Genomic DNA, 15,880 nt, shown 5'->3' with positions numbered 1-15,880 from the left:
GAACATCAATTCTTCGGCGCTTAGCCTTCTTTAAAACTTTAGGCTGTGAGGGTTTGTTTGTTTGTTTTGGTAACAATTTTCATTTGTCTGTTTCATGAGAGTGTCGGGATAGTGAAATAAACTATTGTGTGTGTGGTGGGGGGAGTTTTTGCATTTCAGATTATTTCAGCAACGCTAGGTAGTAGCAGGGTTGGCCGAGGCGGGGGCGGGGGGGCGGGGGGGGGATGAGGGGCGGGGAAATCAGTAAACCGCGAGAGTAAGTTTGACACTTTGAGGTTCCCGTAGTTAAGCTCGCTGTAAGAACCAAGATGGCGCTGCTCGCAGAGCTACCCATGTGCTGTTTCCGGTCATACACGGAAGCACGACTCCGAACCGCCCGAGACGGTTGGAAGTTGCCAGCGTTGTGGGTTTTCTTGAAACTGCTCGTCGCGGAGCCAGTCAGCAGCCAACATGTCTAGCAGAAACAATAACAAGCTGCCCAGCAACCTTCCGCAGTTACAGAATCTGATCAAGCGGGACCCGCCGGCTTATGTGGAGGAGGTAGGAATGCGGCGCGTTGACGCTGGAAACCCGGGTTGATATCCTGGCTATAGCGAGGCGTAGTATGTAGCTGGGATTCTGGCTCGCCGCGTGTTCGTCTCTTTTAAGTTCAGGGGTTCCCCGCGAGGAGAAAAGAGGTTAAGGGAGAGACATGACTCAGGGTTCTTTTCCCACCTCTTGAAATCTGCTGCCTGTTTGCATTTTCTGCTTGCTTCGTAGACCCCGCTGCCACAGAAACACCTTTTAAAAGACCTCATTTTGCTTTATCTCCGGACCTTATTGAGGTGGAGAGACAAATGTTCCGCCCCTTAACCTCCGACTTCCAGACAACTTTCTCAAGCCTTTTGTTTTCTGAAACCCCTAAATTGAATGTCATTAACACTTGATGAAACTTTTGTTAGAATACTTTCTATCTAAGTCTGTTTACGGGAGCCGGCGTTCTATGCCAGGGACTGTGTTGGGAAGGGGGCGGATTCTCAAGTAGCTTGCTTAGTGGTGGTGGTGGTGTTCAGTCGTTCAGCCGTGTCCAGTCTTTGCGAACCCATGTACTCCAACATGCCAGGCTTCCCTTTCCTTCACCATCTCCCGGAGCTTGCTCAAACTCATGTCCATTGAGTCGGTGATGCCATCCAACCATCTCATACTGTTGTCCCCTTCTCCTCCTGCTTTCAGTCTTTCCCAGCATCAGGGTCTTTTCTAGCTTGGTATATATATTTAAAACCAGATTCAGTCTCATCAGAAGCTGGCATGACCTGGATGTCAGAATTGAAGTCAGGAAAAGACAAAGTTGAAAATTAGGAATTAGATCCAGACTGTGAGGGGCTTTGTATACTGACCTCATACAAACTGTGAACATTACGCGCTGAGAAATGACAAAATGAAAGTGATGGTTTTGGTATTAATTTGGAAAGTGCTTTCTTCAGACACCCATTTATCGGACAGGCATTAAACAGGTATCTGCTACAATTATTTGTGCAAATGGCTAACATAATTATTCATCTTTTGATTGCCCTTCTCATTTCCCGTCCTCCTCCAGGTTTTCACATGGAAGTATTTATGTGAACTGTTGTTGTTCAGTAGTTAAGTCGAATCCAACTTTGTGATGCCGTGGACTGCAGCACATATAGCGGTCTCAGTGGTTTAGATCACCAGCAGAGAGAGCCTTTTGAAAGATTCAAGGAAGTGGAAATAAAGAGTTAGGAACAAATACAACAAGTTAAGTAATGTAGGTGAGGATTTGAGGTGTGTAAAGCAGTGTAAACCTTAGGGGCTTCCACAGTAGCTCAGCTGGTAAAGAATCTGCCTGCAATGCAAGAGATCCTTACTTGATTTCTGGGTGGGGAAGTTTCCCTGGAGAAGGGATAGGCTACCCACTCCAGTATTTTGGGGCTTCCCTGCTGGTTCAGACTGTAAAGAATCCACCTATAATGCGGTAGACCTGGGTTGGATCCCTGTGTTGGGAAGATCCCCTGGAAGAGGGCGTGGCAACCCACTCAGTATTCTTGCCTGGAAAATCCCCATGTGGGAAGAGCCTGGCGGGTTACAGTACATAGGGTTGCAAAGAATCGGACATGACTGAGCGACTAAGCACAGCCCAGCATAAACCATCAGACAAAGCATAGTTGAGAGTCTATACAATGCTGTATTTAAAAGCACTGGTTTCAGCACTAACTTTGTACTCTGGGCCTGCTGCTGCTAAGTTGCTTCAGTCGTGTCTGACTCTGTGGACCCCAGAGACAGCAGCCCACCAGGCTCCCCCGTCCTTGGGATTCTCCAGGCAAGAACACTGGAGTGGGTTGCCATTTCCTTCTCCAATGCATGAATGAGAAAAGTGAAAGTGAAGTCGCTCAGTCGTGTCCGACTCTTAGCAACCCTATGGACTGCAGCCTACCATGCTCCTCCATCCATGGGATTTTCCAGGCAAGAGTACTGGAGTGGGTTGCCATTGCCTTCTCCGACTCTGGGCCTACTATTGACCAATTGTATAATCAGAGATTTAACCACCTGAGCCTATGTGTATTTTAATGTGCAAAGAGATAATCCCTACCTCAGAGGATTATCCATCCATTCCCTTAAGAAATTCTTATACAAATTCACACGTACTGTGTCTCCTGTGTGTTAGTATTTATAGTTCTAAGCACTCAGGGTACTGGGCTTCCCAGGTGGCTCAGTGGTAAAGAATCCACCTGCCAAGCAGGAGATGCAGGAGACACAGGTTTGATCCCTGGGTTGGGAATATCCCCTGGAAAAGGAAATGGCAACCCACTTCAGTATTCTTGCCTGGAAAATTCTAATTTCCAGGAGCCTGGCACACTGCAAGCCATGGGGTTGCAAAAAGTCAGACACGACTTACCAACTCAGTCACCACCAAGCACTCAGGATGCAATGATAAAGATATGAGAGCCTTCTTCTCTTGGATTTATATTCTGATGATGGAAGACATAGAGTGGTAAGAGTTATGAAGAAAGTAAAACTGGATATGAATATGTTAGGATTGAAGGCTGTTGATTTGGCTGCCGTAAACAGGGAAGGCTTTTCTCCTATGATATTGAGGCAGATCAAGAGCATTCTAGATAGGGAGAATAGGAAGTGTAGAAGCTCTCAGTGGAGAAAAGGTAGAGAGGCGGCCAGTGTGGCTAACATGTAGTGAGCACAAATAAGGGTAGTGTAATATGACCTGGGAAATGCAGGCAGACAGAGATTGGGTCATTTGGGGGTAAAGAGTTAAGAGTTTACTCTTGGTGTGTTAGGGAGCCATTGAAGAGTGTTAAGCAGAGGTGTGACATGATCTGATTTATATTATTAAAAATTTACTCTGGAGGTTATAGGTTGTGGAGCAGAAAGATTGCAAGCAGGGTAACTAATGTAATAGCTGTCAGAATGGCCTAGGTGAGGGTTGGTGGTACCACTGGAATTATCAACAGAAGTGGAGAGAAGTGAACAGATTGAGACTAGGTCTCATGGAAATGGAGAAATGGAGCTAGTAGAACTTCCAGGTGGAGTGTACATGGGGGATAAGGAAAAAGGAAGGAAGAGTGATTCAGGTGTTTTTATTTCTGTGTCTGGGTATTTGACAAATACTATTTAGTACCTATTGTGTACTAGGTACTGGAACTATGGTAGTGAGCTATACAGATAAAAATACCTTTTTAATTAAATTATTTTCTAGTCATCTAGGGGAAGAAGTGGGATAAGGATCTTGCCAGGAGCACTCTGAGTAATGGGGCCCTCTCTTCACTTGTCAGTGGTATTGTGGAGTCAAGAGAAGTAGGGTCTTAACTGAAGCACGTAGGGACTGCAGGCCTCCCTCTTTGATTCCTACTCTTGGAGAAAACTGGAGGCCGAGCAGTTTTGGAGGGAAATCAGGGGTCATGTTTTTTGGCCAAGCTAAGTTTAAGATGTCTGTTAGACAGCTCAGCTGGCAATTGGATACGTGAATTTGGAGTTCACTGAACCAGTCAGGAGTGGTAATATAAAGAAATATTCATTCTGTTTCTAGGTGTCCCTCTCTCTCCCCTCCACTTCCCTTCCCCCTCTTCTCCATTCTCGCCCCTTCTCTATCTCACAGAAACACACATGGTTTGAAGCCTTGACCTAGGCATGAAAAGCGGGTGTAGGGCATAGAACTGACAGTTCGGGAGTTCCAGCATTAGATTATTGGTTTGTTATTAGGATTAAACATAATTAAATGAAGTAATGTACATGAGTTTGGCACATAGCAAGCACTGAATAAAGGAGAACTATTATCAGTATTATTTCTGCGTGTCTATTGCTTTTGCCTGTTAACACATCTAGAACTCCAGGGTAAAATCATAATTATTTTTTAAAGGAAGAAGGAAATTTTGACTGGAGAGCTTTGTGTACTTGAGGTATAATTGTACATTTTATTGCCCATTTTCTGATTCATATATTTTTGCAAGTTTCGGGGCTCCATATCATAGACAATAGAGTAGAGGATCGTTTAGATAGTAAATGGCAGTATAGAGCCAGATCCGAGTCTTTGACTCTTGTTTCACTGTTCTTCATACCTTTACACCTAGATTTCTAATGGTAAGGGAAAGGGCCTTTAAATTACCTTTGATGTGCACAGATTTTTCAAAACTTGTTTTGAAGAATAGTGATAAAGGAAAACAGTGTTTTTACATACCTCTACTACATCTTTTTCTCAATGCCACTATCAACGATTTCTAAGTAACTTATTCTGTACTGAGAAAGTCTTGTAATAGAAGGTGACCAGTTTAAATTTTATTTTTTTTACAGTTTCTACAGCAATATAATCACTACAAATCCAATGTGGAGATTTTCAAATTACAACCAAATAAACCCAGCAAAGAACTGGCAGAGCTGGTGATGTTTATGGCTCAGGTAAGAAGATTTTTTTTCAGGGGTGGGGAGTAAATCACAGACCAGCTGTTACACACAGTTTGCAGAATATTTTCCCACTTATACCCAATCTCATTCCATTTGTAAGTGGAAGCCTAATTAAAAAAAAATTTTTTTTTACTTTCCCTTTTTGCAAATTTTATTTTTCTCCTACGTTAAGTTGGAGGATTTCACTAGAACTTTTCACAGAACCAACCAGAGCAAAAAAAGCTTTCAAACTATTTGTTTTCTTCACATTCATCATGAAAGCAGATTCTGAATCATGTCATATAATTTACTAAGACTAGAAGAAATATGAGAGAGAGACTAGTGTGTAGAAGAGAAAGAGATGACTTGGAGCATCTACTTCTATGAAACATAGCCTTTTACTCTCCTGTTGCAGAACATCCTTAATCTGTGCATATGAATTATAGGAGAGAAAGGAAAACTTCAGAAGAGCTTTTGCTTTGTTACAGATTAGTCACTGTTATCCGGAACATTTAAGTAACTATCCTCAAGAGCTGAAAGATCTTCTCTCCTACAACCACACTGTCTTGGATCCAGATCTCCGAATGGTAGGACCAGTACTTGGGTTGATAAATTGCGCTGTTGTCGTGTGTGTAATATGTATGGATATTTAAATGAGAACCGTCTGTCATCGAAACATCTTTCTAAACCGTTGATCAGTGTGTCACCCGTTCATTAAAATTCTTCTGTGCTTCTCATCTACACAGAAAACAACTCAAACTTACTAACCAGCCTGTAAATCCTTTCATGATCTGCTTTCTGCCTGTGTTTCTGACCTCATCTCCTTTTCTGCTACATTCCCCTCTGATCTCTCTGTTCTGCCAGCCTGCTAACCCTGCCAGGATGTTCTTTTCCCCGTTTTGAGTAAGTGGTTCCTCTTAGTCATTCAAATCTTCTATGCATGAAGAACCCTAATTACAACTTATAGTTTTTATAAAGCTGAATTGAGACATTTATCCATTAAGTCTGTGCATTTTTAAACACTCTTACCTGGGTGACTGGCATTGGGTCCCTTTTACCTGGCCAGTGCTCCCACCTGCGGAGAATGTCAGGTGTAAAGGCACCCAGCTGCCCTTTAGAGCACTGTCTTCAGCTAAATAGGACCCTTAGCCCCTGAGGTGGAGAAGGCAATGGCACCCGACTCCAGTACTCTTGCCTGGAAAATCCCATGGACAGAGAAGCCTGGTAGGCTGCAGTCCATGGGGTCGCTAGGAGTCGGACATGACTGAGCGACTTCACTTTCACTTTTCACTTTCATGCATTGGAGAAGGAAATGGCGACCCACTCCAGTGTTCTTGCCTGGAGAATCCCAAGGACGGGGGAGCCTGGTGGGCTGCCGTCTATGGGGTCGCACAGTGTCAGACACGACTGAAGTGACTTAGCAGCAGCAGCAGCAGCCCCTGAGGGGTGGCCCTTCCAGCCCATAGGTGATATCTGACTAACCCGGAGGTTCAAAAGCCCAACCCTTCCCACAGGGTGGATCCAACTCCAGGGCTTTTCTGTGATCAAACTACAGCTTGTCTCCAGCCACGGATACATCCTTGCCCAGCTTTTCTCTGCCTTCTCCTGCTTCTTTCCTTCCCTTCTAGAAAAGAGCACACACTGGACAAGCCTCTGTAATGAATTGCACTCTTATCTAGGGAACCCAGTCAGAAGCATTATTTAAATAATCATACATCAACTTTTCAAACATCTTTACAGCTGGTAGAACTTACACAAGAATTATGGTCACAAAACATATCCTTTACCAAACCTTATAAAAATGCTAAGTCTGTAGATTCAACTTTGTTTCTTATTCTTTCATTTTCCTGTGCTTTCTGCAATTCTATTTTTATACTTTTCCAGGATTATCTTAATTTGGTTAGGCCCCAAAGAAAAAGAATACCATCCCAGCAAAGCCTGAGAGGCTTCAGACTTGAACCATTATGGAAGACTTTTACTCATGTCATGGATTTTTCAAGTCCCTGTGGGCCATACAGATTTTGAGTGTAGAGACTTACTGTCTTTCCAAGTAATTAGGTTTTCTTTGTTTTGTGTGCTAACAGTATCCAACCAAATTGATGTGCAGGCATTATTAAATAAATGTGTGTGTTATTTCTTTGTAGTGTTTTACGATGATTAGTAGGTTTTTTAAAATAATTAGGAGATTGTTAGGAAACAAGGGATTGAATCAGTATAATTAGCATTCCTCTGAATCATTAGAACACAGTGGTGAATCCTGTTTTTAAGTAGCTGTAGTGATAACCACCAATCCTTTTCAACTCTTGGACTTTTTCTTCCTAGCCTATTTGCTATTTTTCCGGGACTTTTTGAATCATTCCCAAATTTTTGTTCACTCTTTCCTGCTTATATAGGTATAAACAACTGTGTTTTTTAGTGGAAAAAACAAAATACTCATGTATATTAACATTTACTTACTTTAAAAAATCATGGTTTATTATTTATTATGTCATTTTTAAATAACATTTACATATTTAATAAAATTTATATTTCTCTATCTTTGACATCATAGGTACCTATTATTTAAGTTCAAATTGTCACAACCTGGCCAGTTCTTTTAACAATCCCCATGATGTGTTTGAAAGCATCCTTGCATTCTGGCAGAAATAGTTCCAAATCCTTTCTTACTGTTTTGTCTGCCCCAAGACTTGAAATCAACCATTCGCCAAGGATCGCTTATTCCATCTAATGGAGAATTGTATTAGAGGCCAGAATTCGGGGGGTTAAGGGTACTCATGGAAGTTGGTGGTGAGAGTGCTGCAACTGCCATTGGGCTGTTCTTACTGCTAACGGTACTTCAAAAAAAAAAAAATGCCTTGTAAAGTCACAATTTCAGATTGATTATTCCAGTTTAGTGTTACGTCGTTTTTACCCACCTTTCTTATGTCTGTGGATTCACTGATCACTAGCATTTTATGTTGATACTTCCTTGACCTCCTGTGTAAAGGAGCCCTCCCTCAGTCACTATGTAGTAATTATACCTCCCTGTTTTATTTCCTTCCTGAGATTCACCTGTTTATATGCTTACTTGCTTGTCTGTCCCCTCTTCTGCTCCACCCCCAGTATAAGATCCACAAGGGCAGAGATTCTTGTCTCAATGCCTGGAATAACACCTAGTTAGTAGAAGATATTAAGCAGTTTGGGGATGTTCCTCCTCCATTTTGTCATCTTTATCATTGTCTTATAGTATGTTTTTTTTCCCTTCCTAAGACATTTTGCAAAGCTTTGATCTTGCTGAGAAATAAGAATCTCATCAATCCATCAAGTTTGCTGGAACTCTTCTTTGAACTTCTACGTTGCCATGATAAGCTTCTCCGAAAGGTAAAGAACAAAACCACTCCCTACCCCCATATGTCAGTTTTCCTTGCAGTGACATAAAACTTACAGAGTTTGGAGTCTCTTGAATTCTTGAGGCTTTGTATCACTGGAAACAGCTAAGAAATAATTTTAATAGGAAACAATTGAGCATTGTGTACAGGGCAATATAGAGGTAATAGCTAATGTTCATTGTTTACTTTTTGCTGAATTACCATTTTCAGAGCATTTTACATGTTTTTTTACTCACAAAGTGCTATGAGATAGGGCTTATTATTATTATTTCACAGATGAAAAATTTGAGGCACAGAGAGAGAGAATAACGTGCCCAGTGTCATACAGCTCCTGCGGGAGCATAAAGCCAGGCAGCCTAGCTCTAGAACCCAGTCCCTTTTCCACTGCACGGTACTGACCAGCTAAAACTGACCTTTTTTGTTATTTATATTTCACTGTGACTTTATGTTTGCTTTATATAAAGTCACTCTATATGACTTTTTATATAAGTAAGACCAGAAGCTGAAGGTTTGTGAAAGAATTTTCAGAAAGAGAAACTAAAGTTTACATTCATTAACTTAAATTGTTTTTCAGAGTGTTAAGAGACTGTATTCATTTGATTTTAGCAGTTATACTTCTTGATCTAACTTGTGGAATAAAAGTAGAACATATTTTAGGTACCAATATTTGCATGCGTTTAGGGGAGTAACTTTATTTTGGGGGACTCCAAAATCACTGCAGACGGTGATTGCAGTCATGAAATTAAAGACACTTACTCCTTGGAAGGAAAGTTATGACCAACCTAAATAGCACATTCAAAAGCAGAGACATTACTTTGCCAACAAAGGCCCTTCTAGTCAAGTCTGTGGTTTTTCCAGTGGTCATGTACGGATGTGAGAGTTGGACTGTGAAGAAAGCTGAGCGCCAAAGAATTGATGCTTTTGAACTGTGGTGTTAGAGAAGACTCTTGAGAGTCCCTTGGACTGCAAGGAGATCCAACCAGTCCATCCTAAAGGAGGACAGTCCTGGGTGTTCATTGGAAGGACGATGCTGAAGCTGAAACTCCAATACTTCGGCTACCTCATGCGAAGAGTTGACTCATTGGAAAAGACTCTGATGCTGGGAGGGATTGGGGGCAGGAGGAGAAGGGGATGACAGAGGATGAGATGGCTGGATGGCATCACTGACTCGATGTACATGAGTTTGGGTGAACTCTGGGAGTTGGTGATGGACAGAGAGGCCTGGCGTGCTGTGATTCATGGGGTCGCAAAGAGTCTGACACGACTGAGCGACTGAACTGAGGGGAGTAACTTGCCCGTTAAAAAAATAACGATTTTATTGAGATAATTATATAATTCACATACAGTTCATCCATTTAAAGTGTACAATTCATTGGTGTTTAGTCCATTCACAGAGTTTTGCAACCATCACCACAGTCAATTTTGGAACATCATAGCCTCCTTAAAAGAAACCTCATTCCCATTAGCAACCATTCCCATCCTCCCATCTATCCTCCCATCTATCCCAGCCCTAGGCAACCAGCAGTGTGCTTTTGGTCTCTATAGATTTGCCTACCCTGCATGTTTCTTATAAATGGAATCATATAATGTGCGCTTTTGTGACTGGCTTCTTTCACTTAGCATGTTTCAAAGTACCTGCATGCACTTTGAGTACTTTGTACTCAAGTAGCTTGAGTCAGCACCTCATTCCTTTTTGTTGCCAAACAGTGTTTCATTGTCTGGTTATACCACTTTCTGTTTATTTACTTATCAGTTAATGAACATTTAGTTTTCACTTTCTGGCTATTAGGAATAATGCTACTGTGAATATTTGTGTGAACATTGGAAATATATTTTCATATCTCTTGGGAATTTAACCAGGAATGGATTTGTTGGTCATGTAACTCTATATTTAACCTTTTGAGGGTAACTTTCCTTTAGCTGCTTTTTTTGTTTTGTTTGGTTTTGGTCTCTTTTGTGATAGAATGAAAAAAGGGTAAGCTAAACCCTCTTGTACATTTGTATTTCTCTCCAAATAAAGTGAGATTAGAAATGTCAGTTAATGTGCATGTTTTTGTTTCTTTTCCACAGACTTTATACACTCATATTGTGACTGATATCAAGAATATAAATGCAAAACATAAGAACAATAAAGTGAATATAGTAAGTACCCTTTTGTTTTCCATGTTTGCAGCGTTGTACTGCAGTATTGTGGAGAAGGAAATGGCAACCCACTCCAGTGTTCTTGCCTGTAGAATCCCATGGATGGAAAAGCCTGGTAGGCTGCAGTCCATGGGGTCGCACAGAGTCGGACACGACTGAAGCGACTTAGCAGCAGCAGCAGTATTGTGCAATATATTAAGCCTTCTTTCTCCACTTTTCCTTCAGGTATTGCAGAATTTCATGTATACCATGTTAAGAGATAGCAATGCAACTGCAGCCAAAATATCTTTGGATGTCATGATTGAACTCTACAGAAGAAACATCTGGTAATATATATGTATTTATCTCTTGACAAATAGGCTTGTATACATCTGTAATTACCACAGAACATATACACAAATATATTTCTTGATTTTGAGCTCTTTAATATATCACTGATACAGATTAAGTTGGAAGTAAAAATACAGAGGCAATCCAGATGACTAATAATAACACTGGCTACCATTTCTTGAGCACCTGCACTATGCTTTACCCTGTTCAACCTGCAGAACAGTGTAATGTAGCTTATCTGGGATTATTCCCATCTTACAAGTAATGAGTCCTGTAGGTTCACAAGCTTAAGTGTAGTAGCTAATAAAAGGTAGAGTTGAAATTCAAACCCTGATCTGTCTAACTCTGAAGTCTAGGCTCTTCCTAGTCTGCCTCTGTGAAGATTTTCAAGTCGATTTATCCTCTATACTTCAATTATCATGTCTTATAAACTTCAGCTTGTTGGTACAGTGCCCCCAATTCATGTCTTTTGCTTTTCTTATTTACTAATTTTTTTAAAAGTATAAAAGTAATATTTGTTGCAGCGGAAAAGCTGGAAAGCTGGGGTTTGGGGGGTTTTTGTTTTTTTAATTCATCGGTAGTCCTACCACCTATATGCTTTCCATGTGGCGCTAGTATAAAGAACCCCCACCTGCCAGTGCCGGAGACAAAGAGACACGGGTTCAATCCTTCGGTTGGGAAGATCCCCTGGAAAAGGAAATGGCAACCCATTCCAGTATTCTTGCTTGGGAAATTCAATGGACAGAAGAGCTTGGTGGGCTAAGGTCCATAGTGTCACAAGGAGATGATCACAGTTAATATGATATTTCCTCTTGTCTTTAATATGAATGTTGAAATATGGTTGGAATTTTGTTGTATTGTAGTTTTTCTTATTTATCCCCCAGTTTATCTTGAATAGGGTTTATATGTCATTTAAAATCCTTCAAAAAAGCCACTTTTTAATGTCTGCATAGCTTTCTGACACACAACTGGGCTAGAATTGAACTGAGCTAGAAATGTTCACCTGCAGTTGGCTATTTAGCAACCCATGACTTTTTGAAATAGTACAAACTATAAATTTTAATGTGTCAGAAGTATTTATTATTTATTTTGTGCCATTGTCTATGCTGTCAAGTACAGTAGAATGAAAATTTACTTTAAAACACTCAACTGTCTTCCCCCAGGAACGATGCCAAAACTGTCAATGTGATCACAACGGCCTGTTTCTCTAAGGTCACCAAGGTGAGCTCCTGCAGGGCTGTGTGAAGGCGCCATAGGCGGGTAGTCGCTTTTCTGGCTGAAAGGTGAAGGAGAGGAGTGGGTGTGCAAGGAAGCACTGGTGTGCAGACACACTGTCCAGACTGTGCTTGGGCTGCTGCCCTGGTTTATCTGTGCTCTAGAACAGTCAACCAAAATTAAAGTTTTTAAAATGCTGTCTATTAAACAATAGCCTTAGCATTTATTTCATGTTTTCCCCTATAATTCTTGACTGGGCTTGGACAAAGCTGAGAGAAATTTAAGGCCATGTTTGACTTTCTGTTAGAAGGGCTATAATGTCACTTTTCTTATGGGGGATGTAGAAATTCTTGACTTGCTGCTTGAAGGATAACAACTCTGTAGAACCTGGCTAAGAAAGATGAGCCCAAATCCTACCACTCTTTTCTTTTTTTTTCCCCTTCAGATCCTAGTTCATATGCATGTATAAAATATAGACAGAAGTATTTATTCTTTGTTGTAAGCTGGGATGAGTAATTGACTTTGTCTGAACTCGTCTTTAGATATTAGTTGCTGCTTTGACATTCTTCCTTGGGAAAGATGAAGAGGAGAAACAAGACAGTGACTCAGAGTCCGAGGTTAGTTTAAAACCCACAGATACTTTTGAACTTCACAGTTAATCAGATTTTATTATTGTTCTCAGAGTAGATTGTTAAAGTTAGAAACTTCTATGCTACCTTTATCCTTTATTGAGTTCTGCCATGCTGAGATTTTGTTCTATTTAGATTTTGTCCCATTCAGTAAGATTAGTTAAATAACTAATAAAACTTAGATTCATTCAGTCTTGTTCTTTCTAGAGCTATACCTATATCTCACTGTTTAAATCTAGAAAATTACTAATTTTACTATTTTATTTTATTATTTTATTATTTTACTAATAATTAAATCTAAAAATTACTGCCAATATATTTTTGAGGTTAAATATCATGGAAGTTTATAGAGTGGAGAAAGGAAGTTGTATGTGTGTGTGTGTTCTAAGTCTCTTCAGTCATGTCCGACTCTGTGACCCTAAAGACTATAGCCTGCCAGGCTCCTCTGTCCATGGGATTCTCCAGGCGAGAATACTGGAGTGGGTTGCCATGCCCTCCATCAGTGGATCTTCCCAATGCAGGGATCCAACTCGAATCTCTTATATCTCCTGCATTGGCAAGCAGGTTCTTTACCATTAGCGCTACCTGGGAAGCCCTGGGCGGTATGCTGCTAAGTCGCTTCAGTCATGTCCGACTCCATAAGAGGCAGCTCACAGGCTCCTCTGTCCCTGGGATTCTCCAGGCAAGAATACTGGAATGGGTTGCCATTTCCTTCTCCAACGCATGCATGCATGCTAAATCGCTTCAGTCGTGTTCGACTCTGTGCAACCCCATGGACAGCAGCCCACCAGGGTCCTCTGTCCACGGAAGTCTCCAGGCAAGAGTACTGGAGTGGGAGAATTCCGTGGTATAGCATCTTTAAAAGGAAGAATCAGGATTTATGATGTCATGAAATTTTCTTTGTTAAAAATACTTTTATTAAGATGAAAAAGAAATTCTAAAAAAATGTCCCTTCTCATTTTTGCATTTTGGTAATAATACTGGAATATGAAATAACATCTTCTAATTTGTTTTGTTATTATTTTATTAAATAATGTATGAACAATACATTCCTACTGTAAAAAATTTCAGATATTATAGATATAATAAAAGTTTTCTTAATCCTTTCTTACTTCTTTCTCACCTCCGTTTTTATAGATAACCATTTCGTTTCTCATGCATATGTATGTGGACACATATACATATTGTCTTATGTGTGTAGTCTGTTTTTAAAATACATATAAACAATATATTTTATTTTGCACTGTGTTTTCTTTGTGATGACATATATATAGATTGATAGATGTATCAGTGCCTTTGGATAGTCTTCTAGTTGTACATAGAGATCTATCTCAGTATTTTAACCTCCACATAACGTTTCAGAATATGAAATGAACGTGGTGTAGATTAAACATTTCCCTATTGATAAAGACTTGTTTCCAGGTTTGTTTTTTTCCTTCAAATAAAAACATACTTGCCTTCTGTCTATATATTATACTTCAATGAAAACTCAAAGCAGAAAAACAGGTTAGTGCTGTAGTGGAAATCTTCATATGTGCCTGTTTCTATAGATGGGCAAATATTTTATTGAATTTTTAAAGTTGTGTTTATTTTTAATAGCTTCATGCAAAGAGTACAAATACAAAGAAGTAACTGAAAGGGTTATTCTCTGCTCTTATGCAGATTTTCCTTGTTGATGGTTTTACAAAGTAGTTTTTTCTTCAGGATGAAGGACCAACAGCAAGAGACCTGCTTGTGCAGTATGCCACCGGGAAGAAGAGCTCTAAAAACAAGAAGAAGTTGGAAAAGGCTATGAAAGTCCTCACGGTGAGACTCGTACCTAGGAAAGGAGATGGGATTCATTAAAACGCAGAATATGTGGTCTTTAGGAAAAGCTTTTAGGCATTTGAAATAAAGTAGCATTTTTGTTAAAGACTTAGAAATGTGTGATGAATTTTTAAGCCCTGATTTTTTAGATGAATAATTGTTCTCAGCTCTAGCAAAGTCTGTGACTTGAATAAATTAATTTGATTAAATTCATTTTTATTTGTTTTGATCATGTCTTCTCAGAAGAGAACACAAATGAAGTAAATCTTATATTTTGTAGTGATTATTTGAAGTCATTAATTTGCCCCTAGTTTGTTTTTTAATGTTTATATTTCCAAATCCCTATAAATCTCACAGGTGTTAATAGATGGAACATTCCCAAGCTGACTCTTAGAAGACTTAAAGCACCTTTAGTTCTTCCAGTTGAAAGAAAGGTTTTTGGAACAAAGATTTTTTTTTTCTTTTTAAATAGTGGGATAGACTTGATAACAGCCTAGGGCCTCTTCACTATAATTCAGAATGTAAATATTTTCCTCTCCCTTTCTTTCAGAAACATAAAAAGAAGAAAAAACCGGAGGTGTTTAACTTTTCAGCTATTCACTTGATTCATGATCCCCAAGGTACTGTAATTATGACCTCCCAAGTTCCTTGTTGGCTTTATCTGCCTGTTTAGCTTCCCAACTTCCAGGTTATCAGAGAATATAAAATCCCTGGCACTTAATAGACAATAAATGCTGAATTGTTGCCTGTTGGTTGTGGCCTAGAGAATTATGTTCTAAAGCAGTGATTCCCAGCCCACAGCAAAATAAGAAAAATGTGGGGAACGGCTCTCTTTGCAGTTCATGTCTTTCATAATGCAGTAATAGTAGGACATTCTACTTGACCAAATGAAAAATTAACAATCTCTTGTTATTCCCGTTTTTTTTTGTTTTGTTTTAAAACTGGCGGGTGGAAACCTAAAATTTGGGAAACCTGTTTTAGAACACTAGTTCTCAAACTAGATTGCATGTGGAATCAGTTGGGGAATTTTATGAAACTATAGTGGTACTTAGGTCCTGTTATTCCCAGAGACTGATTAGTTGATATGGGGTATGATTGGGCAATGGGGTTGTTGTTTTGTTTGTTTGTTTTAGGGTAGATCCCTGTTGGTTATCTATTTTAAACATAGCGGTGTGTTTTACATGTCAATCCCAAACTCTGAATCTATCCCTCCCCTGGCAATGGGGCTTTTAAATGCTTTCTGTACTCCAGTTTACTGACCCTTCCTCTCGGTCAGTGTTCCTCAAACTTTAAAGCATATACAGACCACTGTGGGATCCTATTAAAGTACAGATTCTGATTTTCAGTAGGTCTGGGGGTAGGTCCTGCGTTTCAGTATTTGTAATAAGCTACACGGTGGACAGCTGCGGGTGGTCTGCAGACCACACTTTAAGAAGCACGGTCTTAGAGTGTTTGTCAAACAGTCACTCGATGTTGATGCTGAAAATCTTGGGAATCCTT

At 40.0% G+C, this 15,880-nt stretch overlaps 1 protein-coding gene across 1 annotated transcript in view; it reads left to right on the top strand.

Moving 5' to 3' along the window:
* The first annotated feature begins 313 nt into the window (after positions 1 to 313).
* SDAD1 (SDA1 domain containing 1) overlaps positions 314 to 15,880 on the top strand; it is a 30,677-nt gene continuing 15,110 nt past the window's right edge. The window contains exons 1-10 of the mRNA XM_070791603.1: positions 314 to 540; positions 4,801 to 4,905; positions 5,379 to 5,477; positions 8,140 to 8,250; positions 10,329 to 10,400; positions 10,626 to 10,726; positions 11,894 to 11,951; positions 12,488 to 12,562; positions 14,279 to 14,380; positions 14,931 to 15,000. Coding sequence (XP_070647704.1) covers positions 451 to 540; positions 4,801 to 4,905; positions 5,379 to 5,477; positions 8,140 to 8,250; positions 10,329 to 10,400; positions 10,626 to 10,726; positions 11,894 to 11,951; positions 12,488 to 12,562; positions 14,279 to 14,380; positions 14,931 to 15,000 — 883 coding nt within the window. The 5' untranslated portion in view covers positions 314 to 450. The remainder of the gene's footprint in view (positions 541 to 4,800; positions 4,906 to 5,378; positions 5,478 to 8,139; positions 8,251 to 10,328; positions 10,401 to 10,625; positions 10,727 to 11,893; positions 11,952 to 12,487; positions 12,563 to 14,278; positions 14,381 to 14,930; positions 15,001 to 15,880) is intronic.

The sequence above is a fragment of the Bos indicus genome, chromosome 6, assembly GCF_029378745.1.
Source record: "Bos indicus isolate NIAB-ARS_2022 breed Sahiwal x Tharparkar chromosome 6, NIAB-ARS_B.indTharparkar_mat_pri_1.0, whole genome shotgun sequence".
Lineage (NCBI taxonomy): Eukaryota > Metazoa > Chordata > Mammalia > Artiodactyla > Bovidae > Bos > Bos indicus.
Note: the sequence above shows the minus strand (reverse complement) of the source record. Positions and strands in the feature narration are given on the sequence as shown.